Source organism: Caretta caretta, chromosome 28, assembly GCF_965140235.1.
Source record: "Caretta caretta isolate rCarCar2 chromosome 28, rCarCar1.hap1, whole genome shotgun sequence".
Lineage (NCBI taxonomy): Eukaryota > Metazoa > Chordata > Testudines > Cheloniidae > Caretta > Caretta caretta.
This window is the reverse complement of record NC_134233.1, coordinates 1,641,510-1,661,041: the sequence shown is the minus strand read 5'-3', so window position 1 is coordinate 1,661,041 and position 19,532 is coordinate 1,641,510. Positions and strand designations below refer to the sequence as shown.

Sequence of the window (19,532 nt, the reverse complement as noted above, 5' to 3'; positions counted from 1 at the left end):
GTGACTGTGGTCTGGCGAGGGTGGGGGAAGCTGTTGGAGGTGGGAAACTGAGGCAAGCAGAGGTGCCTGTGGAAGCCCAGGGTGGGGAATAAGCTCGGGGGGGGGGCGGGCGCAGGGAACAGACAGGGGAGGTTCGAAGCAAAGCTGTCCCCAGCTAGATAGCTCTGGGTAGGGCCCTTGCTGGGAGGGGCTAGTGGGAGGGGATCTGGGGGGGGGAATCCAGGGGGGGTTGTGGGGGGGGTCCGGTAGGAGGGAATGGGGGGGTGCTGGGGATGGGGGGGCTGGCTGGAGGGAATCCCGGGGGGGGCCTGTGGCGGGGGGGCTGGCTGGAGGGGATCCCGGGGGGGGGCGCTGTGGCCGGGGGGGATGGGGAGGGGCTGGCTGGAGGGGGAGCTGGTAGGAGGGGATCCCGGGGGGGGGTTGTGGGGAATGGGGGGGCCTGTGGTGGGGGGGCTGGTAGGAGGGGATCCCGGGGGGGGCGCTGTGGCTGGGGAGGGGCTGGTTGGAGGGGGAGCTGGTAGGAGGGGATCCGGGGGGGCTGATTGGAGGGAATCGGGGGGGGCGCTGTGTCTGGGGGGGGGCCTGTGGCGGGGGGGCTGGTGGAGGGGATCCCGGGTGGGGGAGGGCTGGGGTACGGGTGCCGGGAGGGGTCACGGCCCGTGTGGGCGAGACGCGCACAAAGGCAGGCCCCAGCCTCTCCCCACCCACGTGTGCGACCCCTGGCGGCCTCACTTCCGGCCCCGGAGCCCGCCCCTTCCTGCCCGCCCGGCCATTGGCTCACTGAGCCGTGACGGGCGCGCGCGCCAGCCAATCGGCGCCCGGCGTGTTGGCGCCTGACTCACCCCGCTGGCGGGCGGGGCCCCCCGGAGGGAGGGGGCAGGGCGCCTTGACGTCACACGCCTCTTTTCAATCGGCTTCGACGTCACCGGCCGGGAGCCGGCCAATGGGCGCGGAGCCGGGAGGCGGGCCCTGGGCGGGGAAGCAGCCAATGGGAGCGGGGCCGGTGGGCGGGCGGCCAATGGGAGCGGGGCGGGGGCGGGGCTTGCCGGGGGTTATAAGACGGGGCGAGGCGGGTGGGGGAAGGATCCTGCCCAGGATGTCTGCGTGTCTGGAGAGCCGGTGAGTGCGCGCGCGCGGCCCCGGCTAGGCCCTGCCGGACCGTACCACTGCCCAGCCCCCCAGAGGGGCGGGCGCGACCCCCGCGGCGTTCCGCTCCCTGCGCGCGCGGGCCGAACTATTCCGCGGGCGGGGGGGGAGTCGGGCGAGCCCATGACAGGAAAGGGGCTTTTAGCCCGTAAATCGACCACGCACACGCGCCCTTTGGGCGGCACCACCCGTTTCTGGGGGAGGGGGGGAGTCATTCCGGTTTGGGAGGTGGATGGGCCAATCCAGTCCCTTGTTTTTCTTCTCCTTTGGGGGGGGGATGGGCGAGTCCATTTAAACCCCCTCCCCGGGGGACGCGGGCGGAAGCATCCGGGCCTGGGGGGAGGGCGGAGAGCAAGGTGGGCGAGCCCATTCGCGCTCAGGGGGAGGGGGTGCAGTTCGAGCCACGGAGAAGGGGGGCTGGACGGAACCACCCCGCCCGAGTGGGGAGGGGGGGCGGTGTGGTGCGCGACGCCATTTTGTGACGCTGGGCGATCTGGATGCGGCCTGGCTCCGGACGGAACCATCCGATCCTGCGGGGGGGGACGACGACGAGACGATTCTTCCCGTCGGGGGGGGAATCCTGTGGGGGGGCCAGTCCAATTCCAGTAACTCTTTTGTGGGGACGACAGGACGGAACCACCCGACGGGGGGGGGCGTTAATGCGCCGCGGGGATGCGGGTTGGTCGCGCCTGGGCGGATCCATCCGCGGGGCGTGGGGGGGGTATAGCAAATGGACGAGCCCATCCCTCGATCCCCCCCTCCCCGGCCCAGTCCATTATCGGGAGGGCGGGGGAAAGCGGTGGGCGAATCCATTCTTTCCCTGCGGGGGGGGGGGCGGCGCGCGCGGGAGAGGAGAAGCGCGCGGCCCCGCCGGGCGCCTCCATTGTCCTGCCGCTGGGCATCCGGGGAACGCGGCCGTGACGTCACGCCGGCTTCCCAGCCAATGGGCAGAGGGGGGCGGGACTTCCGGGTGTGCGGGGGGGGGGTTAGGGCCGAGGGAGAGGCCCGAGCACGTGGAGCGGCCTGGGCCGGGCCTGGGGGCGGCGCGAGGTCACGGGAGGGGGGCCACTTCCGGGGCGAGGGGGGCCACTTCCGGCCCCTGCTTGAGAGGAGCCCGGGGGGGGAGGGGCTGGGACCCCAGGCTGGGGGGGGAGGGGCTGGGACCCCCCCCGGCTGGGGGGCCCCTAACCCTGGTAAGGGGAGGGGGGTTCCCGGGGGGTTGAGGGGACCCCTGAGGCTGGGGAGGACGTGGTTTTGGGGGAGGCATCTAGAAGGGGGGGGCGCTCGGCCCCCTGGAGAAGGGGGGCACACCCTGCCCCCGGGGGTGGGTGCTGGGGGTCCTGATGGTGGGCGGATGGCTGGGGGGGGGCAGGGTGAACAGCCCCGCAAGTGAGGGTCCGCGGGGGGGCGGGGGAGCAGCCCCGGGGGGGCGGGGGAGCAGCCCCGGGGGGGTGCCATCTGGTTCCCGCTGACCTCGTCTAACCCCCACCCCTTGTCTCCCTTTTGCCTTCCAGTTCTAGAGACAATGGCCCCGAGGGAATGGACCCCGATGGCATCATTGAGGTGGGCTGGCGCCGGGAGGGGTCGGGGGGTCTGTGGAGCAGGAGGATGAGTTGTGCGTCGGGGGGGGGGGCAGCCATGAGGTGCAAGGGGGTGGATGGGCTCCTTGGGGGAAGGGATAGGGTATCTGGGGGGGGCTGTGGCAGAGGCTCTGAAGTGCAGGGGGGTGGGTGGATGGGCTCATTGCGGGGGGGGGGGGCTGCAGGGAGCAAAGCAGTGTCTAATGGGGCGTCACTAGAGATGCGGGGGTACCCAGACAGGATTACTTTCAGGGATGGTGAATTAGGCGAGCAGCAGGCTGAGAGAGGTCTGTATGCAGTGATGGGGGTCAAGACAGGAGTCTCGAGGAGCTGGGGGCTGCATGGGGAATTTATGGGGGGGAGTTAACCCCTTCCTCCTTCCCCTCGGCCCCCCCTCAGAGCAACTGGAATGAGATCGTTGACAGCTTTGACGACATGAACCTGTCGGAGTCCCTGCTGCGGGGAATTTACGCCTATGGATTTGAGAAGCCCTCCGCCATCCAGCAGAGAGCCATTCTTCCTTGTATCAAGGGTGAGTCGGCCCCTGGGGAGGGGGGGGATGGGTCCCAGTGGGGCGGACTTCAGTGGCGGAGACCCTGGCCGGAATTTTCCCCCTCCCCTGCTAATGGGCAAAGAGGCGTCCGCTTGGTGGCGCGGCTCTTGAATCTAGCAGGGGGAGAGAGACGAGCCCCCATTCATCCCAGCGCAGTATCCCGGGCGGTGGCTGTCGCTGGTTCATGCTGGGGGCACACGGCTGTCGGGGCTACCGAGTGCTGCGATGCGGCCACCTCTGGGGCGGGGCGCTGACCGGTGACTTCTCCGCTCCCCCAGGTTATGATGTCATTGCACAAGCTCAGTCTGGTACTGGGAAGACGGCCACCTTCGCCATTTCTATCCTCCAGCAGATCGAGCTGGACCTCAAGGCCACCCAGGCCTTGGTGCTGGCCCCAACCCGAGAGTTGGCCCAGCAGGTGAGTTGGGCAGGGCAGTGCCCCCGCCCCCTCGTTTAAAGGGGTGACTCAGTTGGTGACCATCCCTGCCTCGCTCCTTTGTTAACTGAGACATCAAGGGTGACAGAACCCAGGAGTCCTGACTCCCAGCCTTCACTGCTCAAACCCGCCAGACCCCACTCCTCTCCCAGAGCCAGAGAGAGAACCCAGGAGTCCTGGGGCACGGCTTGAGGCGTGTGGGAGGGGAGGTGAGAGAGCAAGCTCGGTCCACGTGGTTACTTGGTAGGAATCACGCCCACTTCCTCCCTTGCTAACTGGGCAAAGACGCGTCTGATTGGTGGCGCGGCTCTTAAATCTAGCAGGGGGAGAGAGACGAACCCCCATTCATCCCAGCGCAGTATCCCGGGCGGTGGCTGTCGCTGGTTCATGCTGGGGGCACACGGCTGTCGGGGGCCCCTCGGTACCAAGCGCTGAGATGCGGCCACCTCTGGGGTGGGGGCGGCTGATGGTGGGGGGATCTCCTCGCCCAGTGGAGGTGCGGCCGCCTCTGGGGTGAAGCCTGGCTCTCTGGCCGTTCACCCTCGCTTCCTCCCTGCAGATCCAGAAGGTCGTGATGGCCCTCGGGGACTACATGGGGGCCTCCTGCCACGCCTGTATTGGGGGCACCAATGTCCGGGCCGAGGTGCAGAAGCTGCAGATGGAAGCGCCCCACATCATTGTGGGGACTCCGGGCCGTGTCTTCGACATGTTGAACAGGAGATACCTGTGTAAGTTCCATGGCTTGGGGGTCCCCTCTCTGGGCGCCCCCCTGGGCGGGTGGGCGTGAACCCATGAACAATCGTATCTGTTCAGTGACGATTCCCCATGCGTGTCAGCTGATGCCAGTGCCACCTTGTGCCCCCTGCTAGGCGTTCTGCTGTCTGGGCCTGGCACAGGGGCTTCTGGGCGTGATCAGAGCTCTCTGACTGAGAACAGCATCTCTGGGGGCTGACTCCCCTCTTGCCCCCCACACCCTGCTCAGGCTAACGGCCTCCCTGCCCTCTCCCCGCAGCTCCCAAATTCATTAAGATGTTCGTCCTGGACGAGGCCGACGAGATGTTGAGCCGGGGATTCAAGGATCAGATTTACGACATATTCCAGAAGCTGAGTGGGAACACCCAGGTGAGCTTGGAACCGGGGGGCGGGGGGGTGGTCTGGAATCAAGGGCCCCTGTTGGGCCAAGAGCAGTCACCTGGGAGGAGCTGAATCCAGAACTGGGGGTTCGTCTGAGTGTGGGCTTGCTGCAGGAGACCCCAGGACTGGTGTGGGGGTTAGTGTGGGTCTAGGTTATTTGGTGTGGGGGAGGAGGGTGTGTCTGGAAGTGGCAAGACCAGAGGAAGCGGTTGGACTAAAGCCAACGGGGACCGTCCATGGGGAGTTGAACCCAGGGGCGGACTAGACCAGGAGGAGCTGGGATTGTCATGGCGGGTCTAGAACCCAAGGAGCAGTGGAATGAACGGGGAGGAACCCAGAGGCAGGGCTAGTCCATAAGGAGTTAGAATTGGCAGTAAAGGGGGGGGTGGGTCTAGAACCCAAAGGGCAAGTCAGTCATGTGGGGAAGGGTAGGGCAGGGATTTAGAATCCGGGGGCTAGTTAGTGGGGCGCTGCAGCTACCAGTAGAGGGGTCTAGAACCCAGGGGGAGATGCTACAGCTGTCAGGGAGCAGAGGGGATTTCTGGGTGGGGCAGGGAGCAGCGCCGCTCACTGCCCCCCTTGTCTGTCGTCCCCCCCCAGGTGGTGCTCCTGTCGGCCACGATGCCGATGGACGTCCTGGAGGTGACGAAGAAGTTCATGCGGGACCCGATCCGCATCCTGGTGAAGAAGGAGGAGCTGACCCTGGAGGGCATCCGGCAGTTCTACATCAATGTCGAGAGAGAGGTGGGGGGGGGGGGGGCTCTCCCCATGGGGGGAGATCGGGGGCGCGCTGGGAGCCAGGACTCCTGGGTTCTATCCTCCCCGCATGGTCCTGGATTTATGGAGGGGTCCCTCCATGGCATCTCCATAGTGTACCCCATGCGAGAGCGATCAGCCCCCCTGAACCATGGCCGACCCCAATGTCTCTGGGACCCGGTCCCTGAAATGGGGGGCACACTGCGGGTCTGGGTTACGGCTGTGTTGGGAGCAGGGGAGGCTCTGCCCGCCGGGGTGGAGTTGGGAGTGGATTTTCCAGGGGTCCCCCACATGAGTGCGCTGGGGGGGGCTGTCACCCTCACCCCCCCCCACGGGTCCTGTCCCCCCCAGGAGTGGAAGCTGGACACCCTGTGTGATCTCTACGAGACCCTGACGATCACCCAAGCCGTGATCTTCATCAACACCCGCAGGAAGGTGGACTGGCTCACCGAGAAGATGCATGCCCGGGACTTCACCGTCTCTGCCATGGTACGGGGGCAGGGAGGAGCCAGGACGCCTGGGTTCTCTCCCCAGCTCTGGGAGGGGAGTGGGGGCTGGTGGTTAGAGCCGGGGAGGGGGGTGGGTGCTGGGAGCCAGGATGTTTGGGTCTCACCCCAGTTGCATGGATCTGGATTTATGGTGGAGTCGTCCCGTCCCCCCTGCCCGTGGCCCTTCCATAGTGTACCCCATGCCACAGCAGTTGGACCCCTTGAACTATGGGTGCCCTTGGGTCCCAGTCCCTGAAATGGGGGGTACAGCTGTTTGGGGGGGATCCCAGAGTTGTGTGTGCCAGGTTTAGAGCTGTGGGGGGAGTTAAGAGCCAGGACTCCTGGGTTCTGTCCCTTCTGCACCTTCCAGCAGCCAGTGAAGGGGGGTTCTTGGGGGGGGGGGTGCAGTGAGACCCCCCAGTGCATGGTTAGGCCTGTGGATTAGCTGCTGGTGACCCTCTTTTCTCGCCCCCCAGCATGGAGACATGGACCAAAAGGAGCGTGATGTAATCATGCGTGAATTTCGCTCCGGCTCCAGCCGGGTCCTCATCACCACTGACCTGCTGGTGAGGAGACTTGGGGGGCCGTGGGGGGGGCACCTGGGTGTAGCGGGCAAAACCTGGGGGACAGATGAATGGGGTGGGTTAACTTGGGGGCAGCTCCCTGGGGGGGCTGCTGTGAGGGATTTTTAAGGGCAGGGATTTGCAGGCTGCAGTTGGGTCTGCCCTGTGGGGGGGAGACTGGGGAGTGCTGGTTTTGGGGGGCAGCTGGAAAGATCTGGCCCCTCTAAAATGGCTGCCATCACATGACAGCGGCCATCTTAGATGTCAGCAAACCCAGGTGACCTGGGCGCCCCCAGCCCCCAAGGAGATTCCCTCTCCGCCCAGCCCCCCTGTGCTGTACGCGGAATGTAGCTCCTTGGCACACCAAGGGGGGGCTGCTCCCCGCAGCGGGCGCCCCCAGCCCCCCGGGCCTCGGCCGCGGCACAGCAGCCCACAGCCTGGGAATGGGCGCTGCCCCACACGTGGGGGGCCGGGGCCTGAAGGCTGGCTGTTTTTTCTCCCCCCACCAGGCCCGTGGGATTGACGTTCAGCAGGTGTCTCTCGTCATCAACTACGACCTGCCCACCAACCGGGAGAACTACATCCACAGGTACTGGGGGGACCCAGGAGTCCTGGCTCCCAGCCCCCCTGCTCTAGCCACCAGCTCCCTCGCAGAGCCGGGGAGAGAACCCAGGAGTCCGGGCTCCCAGCCCCCCTGCTCTACCCACCAGCCCCCGGGCCCCTCGCAGAGCTGGGGAGAGAACCCAGGAGTCCTGGCTCCCAGCCCCCCTGCTCTATCCACCAGGCCCCTTGCAGAGCCGGGGAGAGAACCCAGGAGTCCGGGCTCCCCGCCCCCCCTGCTCTACCCACCAGCCCCCGGGCCCCTCGCAGAGCTGGGGAGAGAACCCAGGAGTCCGGGCTCCCAGCCCCCCCCGCTCTATCCACCAGCCCCCGGGCCCCTCGCAGAGCCGGGGGGAGAACCCAGGAGTCCTGGCTCCCCGGCTCCTCCTAGCTACTAGCTCCTATGCAAGCCAGGGAGAGAACCCAGGCGTCCTGCGCTCACCCCTTCTCCCCCCGCCCCCCCCCCCAGGATCGGCCGAGGGGGCCGCTTCGGCCGCAAAGGGGTGGCCATCAACATGGTGACCGAGGAGGACAAACGCACCCTGCGTGACATAGAGACCTTTTACAACACCTCCATCGAGGAGATGCCCTTGAACGTGGCCGACCTCATCTGAGCGCCCCCCGGTGGGCGCCCCGGGCGCTGCCCCGCCAGCCGCTGTCACGCGCCGGCTGCAGACTCTCTCTCTCTCTCTCTCTCTCTCGTTTTTTAATTATTTTTCCTTTTTTTTTTTTGGCTTTTGAATAAATGTCACTTTTTGGAGGTGAGAAAAATCCAATTTAGTGTTTCGTGGCATTTCTCTGGTCTCTGTCCACTTCTCGCTGTCCTGCCGCTCGCGCCCCGAGGCCAAAACTGGGGGGGGGACCCGGAGCCTCCTTTAACTGGAGTGGGGGCATCCTGGCTTGTGGTGTCCCCCCTCCCCCCCGTTTCCTTCGTGTTCCTAGAATAGGCGGTGGCCGGACTCCTGGGTTCTCTTCAGCTAGCGCAGAACCCAGGCGTCCTGGCTCTGATCCGCTACAGAGCTGAGGTTAGAACCCAGGCATCCTGGTTTGGGGTCCCTCCTTTAATTTGGGGAGGAGGGGGCAGATGGGACGCTGGCTCCTACTTCTGTCCCCTGTATCCACTAATGCCCCCCCCCCCCCCACACATGCTCTCTGGGATTTGCCGGGTTCTATCCCAGCTCCAGTGTAGAACCCAGGAGTCCTGCTGTCCTAGCCCCCCACAGATCTGGCCGTCTCTCCTAACGAGGCCCCCCCCCCCAAAGCTACACCACCCTGATCCTGGTGCTAAATCGAACTGCTTGCAAGTCGGACCTACCTCAGGGTTGGTAGCTGTCATGGGAGGGAGCCCCCCCAAAATCAGTTGCCCCCCAAAAAAGCAACAGTAAGCTGGAAATTTGTCGTACCCTCCCCACCCATCCAACAAAATTGTGTGCGACCTTTTTACTTTCTTTTTGTATAGTATTTATTGAAAGGAAACGAACGTACCAAATAAAAATCTTCTTGCAAAATGGCCGCTGCTTTGGGTTGTGTTTGTAAAGGGGGGGTGGCCCCTCCCCCCCCCGGGGCTCAAGGCAGTTTGGCCAGACCCTCCCCCAATCCCAGTTGGCTGAAGGAGGGGTGTACTCTCTGTTCCTGGGGTTCTTTGCATGGCTAATCCTCTCCTAAAGGCATTGGTGTGAGCGGTGGGATCCCAGAGTCTTGCATGCCTGATCCTCCCAGGGGCATGAGGGGAAAGCCCTTACCACAGCAGTCCCCTTACTAGCCAAAGTGGGCTAGTTCACACTGCACTAGGCTACCTGCTTTTTTTTTTCCCCTCCCCGTCTGGCCTTCCTGATTGACACTTGGCTTGCGGCTTTCCTCCCTCCTTGCCTCACTTTCCCCACAGAGAAATTGAGGTGATACCACCTTTTGGGGGAGGGCCTAGCAATCTACTGACTGAAAGGGGTGATTATAGCGGAGGGTGTTGGTGTCAGCGGTGGGATCCCAGCTGTTTCCCCTGCAGCTGGACTAATAGGAGGGGGAAGGGGGGCAAAGACTCCTGTGCTGCACAATGGGGCTAGGAGTTCACGCTCCTTTGACTCATGGGGGCAGCTGTCACTCAAGGCTTTTAAAAAAAAAGGAGGGGGGTGACAGTGGGGATCCTGATGCCTTGTGATTTAGGGAACATGGTTGCTGACCCATAAGATCAAAGGTGGGAGGAGCTCTTTATACCCCTTCTCTCCCCCCCCCCCCCCCCCAAACTGCATGGGAGGACGGGCAAGGTCCCACATCCGGCAGGGCCAATTCTTCTCTACTACCCTGTTCTGCTGGTGCTCCTCCAAGAGTTGTCGCACAGCCGCAATCTTGTGGCAGGGAGTTCCGCGGGTGAACAACCAGGATTCCTGTTGTGGTAGGCTGTTGCAATGCTTAGACCAGCTTCAGCTCCTCCTGAGTCATGGGTACGATTTCCCTAATCCGTGACCAGAGGTTCACAGCTCGAAAGCGTCGAACCCAAATCTACTGGGGAACAGGGCCGCTAGAACCCAGGAGTCCGGGCTTCCCCCTCCTGCCCTTTCCTTTGCCTCAACTCCCCTGGTGCTGTAACAGGTTGCAGCAGGACTGTTGGGCGGGACTATGAGCCCACGGCCCCCACTAGCCCCCTCCATGATGAACTGAGCGCCCTAATGAGTTACTCTTCCCCCTGGTGGCAGGGAGTTCCGCAGGTTTCTCGTGTTAGACTTGAGTTACTGGCAACAGGCCTACAAGGAGATGCCGAGGCGGACAGCTCCCCAGGGCCGGAGGGGGGCCGTGAGGCTGCCCCCCGGTGGTGGGAGGGTGCAAGTTGCTTCCCCTCCCCAGCACCCCCAGTGGGAGACCGAAGTAGAGCGGGCTGGGGCCCTGCGGCAGGCCAGAGGTGAGTCGTGGAGAGGGGGGTTGCAGCCACTTCTGGGGTGGGCTCATCTCCCACCCAGCCCTTTGTACCTACGAGAGAACCCAGGAGTCCTGGCTCCCAGCCCCCCCGCCTCTCATGCACCAGCTCCCAGAGGCGGGGAGAGAACCCAGGAGTCCTGGCTCTCTGACCCACCAGCCCCCACTCCCCTCCCAGAGCTGGGGGGAGAACCCAGGAGTCCTGGCTCCCAGTGTTAACTCCCAGGCCGGTTTCCAAGGCAGAGCGGGTCTGGCCCAGTTATGGGGCAGTCGGGGCTCACCCCGCCAGAGTCGGGGGGCAGGGCCGCACCTGGAGCCCGGCCACGCCCCAGCCTCAAAGCTCGAGGGAACCTGCAGCTATAAAACACGGAAGAGAGACAGCCAGCGCCGGGGAGAGAACCCAGGAGTCCGGGCTCCCAGCCCCCACCCCGCTCTAACCGACCAGCCCCCGCTGCCCTCCCAGAGCCGGGGAGAGAACCCAGGAGTCCGGGCTCCCAGCCCCCACCCCGCTCTAACCCACCAGCCCCCGCTGCCCTCCCAGAGCCGGGGAGAGAACCCAGGAGTCCGGGCTCCCAGCCCCCACCCCGCTCTAACCCACCAGCCCCCGCTGCCCTCCCAGAGCCGGGGAGAGAACCCAGGAGTCCGGGCTCCCAGCCCCCCCGCCCCAAGCTCCAGGCCCACCACGTGAAGGTCACGGGCCTTTCCTGGGGGCTGACTCAGGTCTGTCCTCAGAGCCTCATGGGGAACCGAAAGCCCTGAATCATCACCCCCCCCTCCCCGAGGCAGCTGGTGTCCGTCAGAGCCACGAGCCCATCTTATGTGGCCTCCCGCCACCCCCAGCCCATGGGGCCCAGCATGTCGCCCAGCCCCACGGCCGAGGAGAGGATCACCTCAGCACCTGTAAAACCAGCCGCCCCGCCCCAGAGCTGGCCGCATCCAGCGCCGGGCGAGGGGTCCCTGTGTCACCGGCCGCCCCGCCCCAGAGCTGGCTGCATCCAGCGTGGGTGAGGGGTCACCGGCCGCCCTGCCCCAGAGGTGGCCGCATCCAGCGCCGGGCGAGGAGTCACCGGCCGCCCCGCCCCAGAGGTGGCTGCATCCAGCGTGGGTGAGGGGTCACCGGCCGCCCCGCCCCAGAGGTGGCCGCATCCAGCGTGGGTGAGGGGTCGCCGGCCGCCCCGCCCCAGAGGTGGCCGCATCCAGCGTGGGTGAGGGGTCGCCGGCCGCCCCGCCCCAGAGGTGGCCGCATCCAGCGTGGGTGAGGGGTCGCCGGCCGCCCCGCCCCAGAGGTGGCCGCATCCAGCGTGGGTGAGGGGTCGCCGGCCGCCCCGCCCCAGAGGTGGCCGCATCCAGCGTGGGTGAGGGGTCGCCGGCCGCCCCGCCCCAGAGGTGGCCGCATCTCCGCCTCGAGGCCTCGCTATCTGTGCGCGAGGCCCGTTTCCGAGCGGGCGGGCGGGGGTGGGGGAGCGACCTTGGCAGGGGAACTGGTTTCGTTTCCTTCAGTTTATCAGAGACGCGCAGGAAGGGCCGGGCGGGACGGACAGACGGACGATCCGGCAGCGTCTTCGGCATGGGGGCCCTGGTGCTGCTGCTCTGCCTGGCAGGTAGGCGCCGCCCCTGCTCTCACCCACCGCACCCCACTGCCCTGCCCGAGCCCGGGAGAGAACCCAGGAGTCCGGGCTCCCAGCCCCCCCTGCTCCATCCCACCACACCCCACTGCCCTCCCGGGCCGGGAAAGGAACCCAGGAGTCCTGGCTCCCAGCCCCCCCTGCTCTAACCCACCAGCCCCACTCCCCTCCCAGAGCCAGGGAGAGAACCCAGGAGTCCAGGCTCCCAGCCCCTCCTGCTCCATCCCACCACACCCCACTGCCCTCCCGGGCCGGGAAGAGAACCCAGGAGTCCTGGCTCCCAGCCCCCACCCGCTGCTCTAACCCACCAGCCCCACTCCCCTCCCAGAGCCAGGGAGAGAACCCAGGAGTCCTGGCTCCCAGCCCCCCCGCTCTAACCCACCAGCCCCCACTCCCCTCCCAGAGCCAGGGAGAGAACCCAGGAGTCCTGGCTCCCAGCCCCCCCGGTCTAACCCACCAGCCCCCACTTGCCTCCCAGAGCCAGGGAGAGAACCCAGGAGTCCTGGCTCCCGGCCCCCCCGGTCTAACCACCAGTCTCCACTCGCCTCCCAGAGCCAGGGAGAGAACCCAGGAGTCCTGGCTCCCAGCCCCCCCTGCTCTAACCCACCAGCCCCCACTCGCCTCCCAGAGCCAGGGAGAGAACCCAGGAGTCCTGGCTCCCAGCCCCCCCTGCTCTAACCCACCAGCCCCCACTCCCCTCCCAGAGCCAGGGAGAGAACCCAGGAGTCCTGGCTCCCAGCCCCCCCTGCTCTAACCACCAGCCCCCACTCGCCTCCCAGAGCCAGGGAGAGAACCCAGGAGTCCGGGATCCCAGCCACCCCCCCAAACCCAGCCGAAGGGGGAGTTTAATTTCTAGTTGCTCGTTTTGCGTCGAGCCCGAGGTCACCCTTGCGCAAGGGTCACTGCGGAAATGTCGTGAGCTTTCGCCTGCCGCAGCTTGGCCACCAGGGCCCGAATCTGCTCGGTTTGGGGTGCAGAAAAATGGAATTTTTTTGGTTGCCCCGTCAGTTTCCACCCCCCAAAACAGGGACCTTGCTCCTTTTCCCAGCAATATTGGGGTGAAAAGTGGGCAAACCCCCCCCCCCCCCGGCTTTCCGAAAGGGTCAGCTACGACCCCAGCCACTGTGTCTGGCTCGTACCCCGGGAGCAAGGCGGCGGTGAACCGGGTTCTGTCGAGAGTTGCAATCTGTGCAGTTGCCCTAAAAGTCCATTTTTTGGATCCGAAGGGAATGTTAAGCCACGTTAACTCTGAAACCTAATGAGGGCATGATTGGAAATGAACCACCAAAACTGAGTTGGGTGGCTGGAGAATAAGGCAGAAGGATTTGGGCGCAGGGGGCGGGGGAAGCTGGGGTTGGGGCTTATGCCCCACCTTTCCGCCCCAGGGGACGTGTCTTCTCATTTGGGGTGTTAACTCTGAAGGCTAACGATGGTACGTTTCATGTTGCTGCCGGTGTTGGCTGAGAGAGGATCACTTAGGGGGCAGGATTTGAGGGCATGATGTAATTGGGGGGCCCACATCCTTTGGAACATGGAGGATGGAATCTGGATATTTAGGGGGGTGTTCACTCTGGGCCCTAACGGTGGCAAAATGAAAGCAAATTAAAAGATTGCACTCAACATAGGCGTGGGGCAGGGGGCAGTCAGAGGGCAGAGGTTGTGGGAGGAGAGAAATTAGCCTTCTATATTTCCTGTCCCCGGCAGCCAGGTTAGCAACGTGTGTGTTGACTCTGGACCCTAATGATGGCCATTGACATGCAGCTAGCCAGGGGAGGTGTATTGGTGCCCTGTGTCTACTTTGAAGGTCTAATTGTGTCCCCCCCCTTCCTCACCCCTCGAGTCTGCATCTTCACCCCGCCCGGTGATGGGGCCCAGGAACTAACCACGCCCGGCTCCAAGATCGAGGCCCCGTGCGACGGCTGCCCCCGCCATAAGTCATCGGCCACCCTCGTGCCGTCTTTCACCAAAACCACCCCCACCACGACCCACCGCACGACACGCCCCACCAACCACACCACGACCCACCCGACCAACCACACCACGACCCACAGGACCCACCACACCACGACCCACCCGACCAACCACACCACGCCCCACCCGACCAACCACACCACGACCCACCCGACCAACCACACCACGACCCACCCGACCAACCACACCACGCCCCACCCGACCAACCACACCACGACCCACAGGACCCACCACACCACGCCCCACCCGACCAACCACACCACGCCCCACCCGACCAACCACACCACGACCCACAGGACCCCCCACCTCACCACGGCGGCCCCGACGCTGCCCCCGGATGCGGCGGTAGGGAACTACTTGGTGTGGAACGGGTCGGACGTCTGCCTCCGGGTTCAGTCGGGCCTCCAGATCCGGATCCAATACGAGAACCGCTCCAAAGCGTGGGTAAGAGGAAGGGGAGGCTAGTGGTTAGGGCTGCGGGGCTGGGAGCCAGGACTCCTGGGTTCTCTCCCCAGTCTGGGAGGGGAGTGGGGGCCAGTGGGTTAGACCAGGGGTGGCCAGGTGCCAGGACTCCTGGGTTCTCTCCCTGGCTCCGGGAGGGGAGTGGGGGCTGGTGGTTAGAGCAGGTGGGGCTGGGAGCCAGGACTCCTGGGTTCTCTCCCTGGCTCTGGGAGGGGAGTGGGGGCTGATGGTTAGAGCCGGGGGGGCTGGGAGCCAGGACTCCTGGGTTCTCTCTCTGGCTCTAGGAGGGGAGTGGGGGCTGGTGGGTTGGAGCAGGGGGGGCTGGGAGCCGGGACTCCTGGGTTCTCTCTCTGGCTCTAGGAGGGGAGTGGGGGCCGGTGGGTTAGAGCAGGGGGGACTGGGAGCCAGGACTCCTGGGTTCTCTCCCCGGCTCTGGGAGGGGAGTGGGGGCTGGTGGGTTGGAGCAGGGGGGGCTGGGAGCCAGGACTCCTGGGTTCTCTCTCTGGCTCTAGGAGGGGAGTGGGGGCTGGTGGGTTGGAGCAGGGGGGGCTGGGAGCCAGGACTCCTGGGTTCTCTCCCTGGCTCCGGGAGGGGAGTGGGGGCCGGTGGGTTAGAGCAGGGGGGGCTGGGAGCCAGGACTCCTGGGTTCTCTCCCCGGCTCTGGGAGGGGAGTGGGGGCTGGTGGGTTGGAGCAGGGGGGGCTGGGAGCCAGGACTCCTGGGTTCTCTCTCTGGCTCTAGGAGGGGAGTGGGGGCTGGTGGGTTGGAGCAGGGGGGGCTGGGAGCCAGGACTCCTGGGTTCTCTCCCTGGCTCCGGGAGGAGAGTGGGGGCCGGTGGGTTAGAGCAGGGGGGGCTGGGAGGCCGGACTCCTGGGTTCTCTCCCTGGCTCCGGGAGGGGAGTGGGGGCCGGTGGGTTAGAGCAGGGGGGGCTGGGAGCCAGGACTCCTGGGTTCTCTCCCTGGCTCCGGGAGGGGAGTGGGGGCCGGTGGGTTAGAGCAGGGGGGGCTGGGAGCCAGGACTCCTGGGTTCTCTCCCCGGCTCTGGGAGGGGAGTGGGGGCTGGTGGGTTGGAGCAGGGGGGGCTGGGAGCCAGGACTCCTGGGTTCTCTCTCTGGCTCTAGGAGGGGAGTGGGGGCTGGTGGGTTGGAGCAGGGGGGGCTGGGAGCCAGGACTCCTGGGTTCTCTCCCTGGCTCCGGGAGGAGAGTGGGGGCCGGTGGGTTAGAGCAGGGGGGGCTGGGAGGCCGGACTCCTGGGTTCTCTCCCTCGGACTCTTGGGGTTCAGGGATGAAGGTGACGCCAGGTCACCTGACTTCTCTCCCTCCCAGCTGTGGGGCGCGTTTACCGTCCAGCCGAACCACACCGTGGTGGTGGGAACCTGCTCCCAGGACTCAGCCACCATGAACATCACCTTCGCCCAGGGCTTCCTGCACTTCACCTTCGTGAAGGTACCGGCGGGGGGCTCCATGGGGCGCGCTCCCCCGGCAGGCGGGGCTGGCCCCAGGGCAGCACTGGGGGGCAGGTAGCGGGCCGGGGGGCTCGGCAGGGGGCGCTCTCCCCCGGCAGGCGGGGCTGGCCCCAGGGCGGTGCTGTGGGGCAGGGAGTGGGGCGGGGGCTCGGCAGGGGGCGCTCTCCCCCGGCAGGGGGGGCTGGCCCCAGGGCGGTGCTGTGGGGCAGGGAGTGGGGCGGGGGCTCGGCAGGGGGCGCTCTCCCCCGGCAGGCGGGGCTGGCCCCAGGGCGGTGCTGTGGGGCAGGGAGTGGGGCGGGGGCTCGGCAGGGGGCGCTCTCCCCCGGCAGGCAGAGCTGGCCCCAGGGCAGCACTGGGGGGCACGGGGCAGGGGCGGGGCCTCGGCAGGGGGCGCTCTCCCCCGGCAGGCAGGGCTGGCCCCAGGGCAGCGCTGGGGGGCACGGGGCAGGGGCGGGGCCTCGGCAGGGGGCGCTCTCCCCCGGCAGGCGGGGCTGGCCCCAGGGCAGTGCTGGGGGGCACGGGGCAGGGGCGGGGGGCCCGGCAGGGGGCGCTCTCCCCTGGCAGGCGGGGCTGGCCCCAGGGCGGCGCTGGGGGGCGCTGTGGGGCAGGGGTTTGTGTTCCACCCCAGAGGTGGCTGCAGGTCCGTGCTGGGCGGACGTTGGGGGTCCAAACGTTGGGGGTCCCTTGTGTCTCCCCAGAATACAACCCAAAACGCTGTCTACCTGCACGAGGTCAGAGCCAGCTTGAGCGTCCACTTCCCCGGGGCCACACGTGAGAACTGGGGGTCCAGGCTGTTGTGGGGGGAGGTTTGGGGGAGTTGGGGAAAAGGTTTAGGGCATTGGGGCGAGCTCGGGGCGCATTCGGGGCGGTCGGGGTGACTTTGGGAGGTCAGGAGTGACTTTGAAGGTTCAGGGTGACTTTGAGGGGTTGCGGTGACTTTTGGGGGGTCCGGGGTGACTGAGGGTTTGGGGTGACTTGGGGGGGTTGGGGTGACTTTGGAGGTTTGGGGAGGTCAGGGGTGACTGGGGATTCGGGGTGACTGAGGGGTCGGGGTGACTTTGGAGGTTTGGGGGGGTCGGAGGTGACTGGGGATTTGGGGGTTCAGGGTGATTGGGGGTCAGGGTGACTGGGGGTTTGCGGTGACTTTGGGGATTTGGGAGGTTCGGGGTTTTGGGAGGGTCAGAGGGGAGTTTGGGGGTTTGGGGGGGTCGGGGTTGACTTTGGAGGTTCAGGGGAGTCGGGGGTGACTGAGGATTCGGGGGGGGGTCAGGGTGATTGGGGGTCAGGGTGACTTTGGGGATTTGCGGTGACTTTGCGGATTTGGGGGGTCTGCGGTGACTTTGTGGGGTCAGAGGTGAGTTTGTGGGTTTGGGGGGGTCGGGGTTGACTTTGGGGTTTCAGGGGTGACTGGGGGCTCAGGGTGACTTTGGGGGGTTGGGTTGACTTGCGGGGACAGTTCGGGACCCAGGGTTGGTGAGGTGGGTGATTTGGGGGTTCGACGTGACTTTGGCGGGTGAGAGGTGAGTTTGGGGGGGTCGGAGTTGACTTTGGGGGTTCAGGGGTGCCTGGAGGCTTGGAGTGACTTTGGGGGGGGTGAGAGGTGTGTTTGGGGGGTCGGGGTTGACTCTGGGAGTTCAGGGGTGCCTGGGGGCTCAGGGTGGCTTTGGGGGGTCGGGGTTGATTTGGGGGGTTCAGGGGTGCCTGGGGGCTCGGAGTGACTTTGGGGGGGTGAGAGGTGGGTTTGGGGGGTCGGGGTTGATTTGGGGGGTTCAGGGGTGCCTGGGGGCTCGGGGTGGCTTGGGGGGGTCAGAGGTGGGTTTGGGGGGTCGGGGTTGATTTGGGGGGTTCAGGGGTGCCTGGGGGCTCGGGGTGGCTTGGGGGGTCAGAGGTGGGTTTGGGGGGTCGGGGTTGATTTGGGGGGTTCAGGGGTGCCTGGGGGCTCGGGGTGGCTTGGGGGGTCAGAGGTGGGTTTGGGGGGTCGGGGTTGATTTGGGGGGTTCAGGGGTGCCTGGGGGCTCGGGGTGGCTTGGGGGGGTCAGAGGTGGGTTTGGGGGGTCGGGGTTGATTTGGGGGGTTCAGGGGTGCCTGGGGGCTCGGGGTGGCTTGGGGGGGTCAGAGGTGGGTTTGGGGGGTCGGGGTTGACTCTGGGAGTTCAGGGGTGCCTGGGGGCTCGGGGTGGCTTGGGGGGGTCAGAGGTGGGTTTGGGGGGTCGGGGTTGGCTTTGGGTGCTCGGGGTGGCTTTGGGGGGTCGGGCGGCCTGGCGGGGCCGGTTCGGGACTCGGGGTGACTCGGGGGGCCGGCTCTGAGCTCTCGCCCCCCGCAGAGAGCCAGTTCGCGGCGCAGAACAGCAGCCTGCGGGAGTTCGAAGCCCGGCTGGGAAAGTCCTACCAGTGCGGGAACCGCAGCCTGGCGCTGGCCCCCGGCTTCCGCCTCGACGCCCTGCACGAGCAGCTCCAGGCCTTCGCCCTTCCGGGGGGCCACTTCGGGGACGGTACGGGCCCCCCGCGGCCCCAGACCTGCCCCCCGCGGCCCCAGCAACCTCTCCTCTCCGCTTGCCCCCCCATTTCCCCCGATCCGAGCCCTGCTCCCCCATACCCCTCTCCTCTCCCCCTGCCCATTTCCCCCGATCCGAGCCCTGCCCCCCCATACCCCTCTCCTCTCCCCTTGTCCCCCCATTTCCCCCGATCTGAGCCCTGGCCCCCATACCCCTCTCATCTCCCCCTGCCCCCATTTCCCCCGATCCGAGCCCTGCTCCCCCATACCCCTCTCCTCTCCCCCTGCCCATTTCCCCCGATCCGAGCCCTGCCCCCCCATACCCCTCTCCTCTCCCCTTGTCCCCCCATTTCCCCCGATCCAACCCCTGGCCCCCCATACCCCTCTCATCTCCCCTTGACCCCCATTTCCCCCGATCCGAGCCCTGCTCCCCCATACCGCTCTCATCTCCCTTTGCCCCCGCATTTCGCCCGATCCAAGCCCTGCTCCCCGATACCTCTCTCATCTCCCAGTGCCCCCCATTTCCCCCGATCCAAGCCCTGCCCCCCATTCCCTTCTCATCTCCCTCTGCCCCCCCATTTCCCCCGATCCAAGCCCTGGCCCCCATACCCCTCTCATCTCCGCTTGCCCCCCCATTTCCCCCGATCCAAGCCCTCCCATTCCCCTCTCATCTCCCTCTGCCCCCCACCCCGCGGTCTCAGCCCTGCCCCTCCTCTCTTGCAGCCGAGCAGTGCCCGGAGGATCAGCACAGCATGGTGGTCCCCATCGTCATCGGGGTGGTTCTTCTGGTCCTGATCCTGATCATCATCATCGCCTACATGCTGGGCCGGCGCCGGTCCCGGGGCGGCTACCAGACCATCTGAGGGGCTGGGACACAGGCCAGGGGGCGGGAGCTGGGATGGGGCCTGTCCCCTCTAGGGGCATTGGCTCCCCTCTGCCTCGGGGGCGGGGAGTGGGGTGAGGAAGAAGGTCCAAGATCCATGTATTTTATTTTACTGATTAAATAAATTCGGGCCGGAGTGGGGGGGGGGTTGTTGGTAAATACGAGGACGTCTCAGTTATTGCTCGTGCCCCGGCTCCTGGCAGCATCCCAGTGAGCTCGCCCGGCGCTGGATGCGGCCACCTCTGGGGCAGGGCGGCCGGTGACACGGGGACCCCTCGCCCGGCGCTGGATGCGGCCACCTCTGGGGCGGGGCGGCCGGTGACACGGGGACCCCTCGCCCGGCGCTGAGATGCGGCCACCTCTGGGGTGGGGTAGCTGGTTATTCGGGGACCCCGCGCCCAGCACTGAAATGCGGCCCCCTCTGGATGGATAGACTGGCTGGACAGATAGATACAGCCCCTGCCAGCATG

General features: G+C 66.3%; 2 protein-coding genes and 3 non-coding genes across 5 annotated transcripts; all 5 read left to right on the top strand.

Moving 5' to 3' along the window:
• The first annotated feature begins 1,052 nt into the window (after window positions 1-1,052).
• EIF4A1 (eukaryotic translation initiation factor 4A1) lies at window positions 1,053-8,766 on the top strand. The gene is made up of 11 exons (XM_048833891.2): window positions 1,053-1,119; window positions 2,661-2,709; window positions 3,126-3,258; window positions 3,558-3,697; window positions 4,275-4,443; window positions 4,728-4,837; window positions 5,450-5,593; window positions 5,957-6,094; window positions 6,570-6,659; window positions 7,166-7,245; window positions 7,726-8,766. Exons 1-11 carry the CDS (start codon window positions 1,097-1,099, stop codon window positions 7,868-7,870), a joined length of 1,221 nt encoding a protein of 406 aa, XP_048689848.2. The 5' UTR covers window positions 1,053-1,096; the 3' UTR covers window positions 7,871-8,766.
• LOC125628765 (small nucleolar RNA SNORA48) lies at window positions 3,979-4,119 on the top strand. Its single transcript, XR_007354288.1, has one exon. It is a non-coding gene; the product is annotated as a small nucleolar RNA SNORA48 (small nucleolar RNA).
• On the top strand, window positions 4,523-4,649 carry LOC125628766 (small nucleolar RNA SNORD10). Its single transcript, XR_007354289.2, has one exon. It is a non-coding gene; the product is annotated as a small nucleolar RNA SNORD10 (small nucleolar RNA).
• On the top strand, window positions 5,674-5,809 carry LOC125628764 (small nucleolar RNA SNORA42/SNORA80 family). The gene has a single exon (XR_007354287.1). It is a non-coding gene; the product is annotated as a small nucleolar RNA SNORA42/SNORA80 family (small nucleolar RNA).
• Window positions 8,767-11,613: 2,847 nt separating the features above from the next.
• CD68 (CD68 molecule) lies at window positions 11,614-19,198 on the top strand. Its single transcript, XM_075123817.1, has 6 exons — window positions 11,614-11,764; window positions 13,629-14,203; window positions 15,547-15,666; window positions 16,385-16,457; window positions 18,010-18,177; window positions 18,903-19,198. The coding sequence occupies exons 1-6, from the start codon at window positions 11,731-11,733 to the stop codon at window positions 19,040-19,042; spliced, it is 1,110 nt and encodes a 369-aa protein (XP_074979918.1). The 5' UTR covers window positions 11,614-11,730; the 3' UTR covers window positions 19,043-19,198.
• Window positions 19,199-19,532: the final 334 nt, after the last annotated feature.

Bases quoted from the DNA above. Each gene is read 5' to 3' on its own strand.
- CD68 (XM_075123817.1), top strand. From the start codon at position 11,731: ATGGGGGCCCTGGTGCTGCTGCTCTGCCTGGCAG. The intron at 11,765-13,628 runs GTAGGCGCCGCC...TCACCCCTCGAG, and splicing joins GCTGCTGCTCTGCCTGGCAG to TCTGCATCTTCACCCCGCCC. The intron at 15,667-16,384 runs GTACCGGCGGGG...GTGTCTCCCCAG, and splicing joins TGCACTTCACCTTCGTGAAG to AATACAACCCAAAACGCTGT.
- EIF4A1 (XM_048833891.2), top strand. From the start codon at position 1,097: ATGTCTGCGTGTCTGGAGAGCCG. The intron at 1,120-2,660 runs GTGAGTGCGCGC...TTTGCCTTCCAG, and splicing joins TCTGCGTGTCTGGAGAGCCG to TTCTAGAGACAATGGCCCCG. The intron at 2,710-3,125 runs GTGGGCTGGCGC...GCCCCCCCTCAG, and splicing joins ACCCCGATGGCATCATTGAG to AGCAACTGGAATGAGATCGT.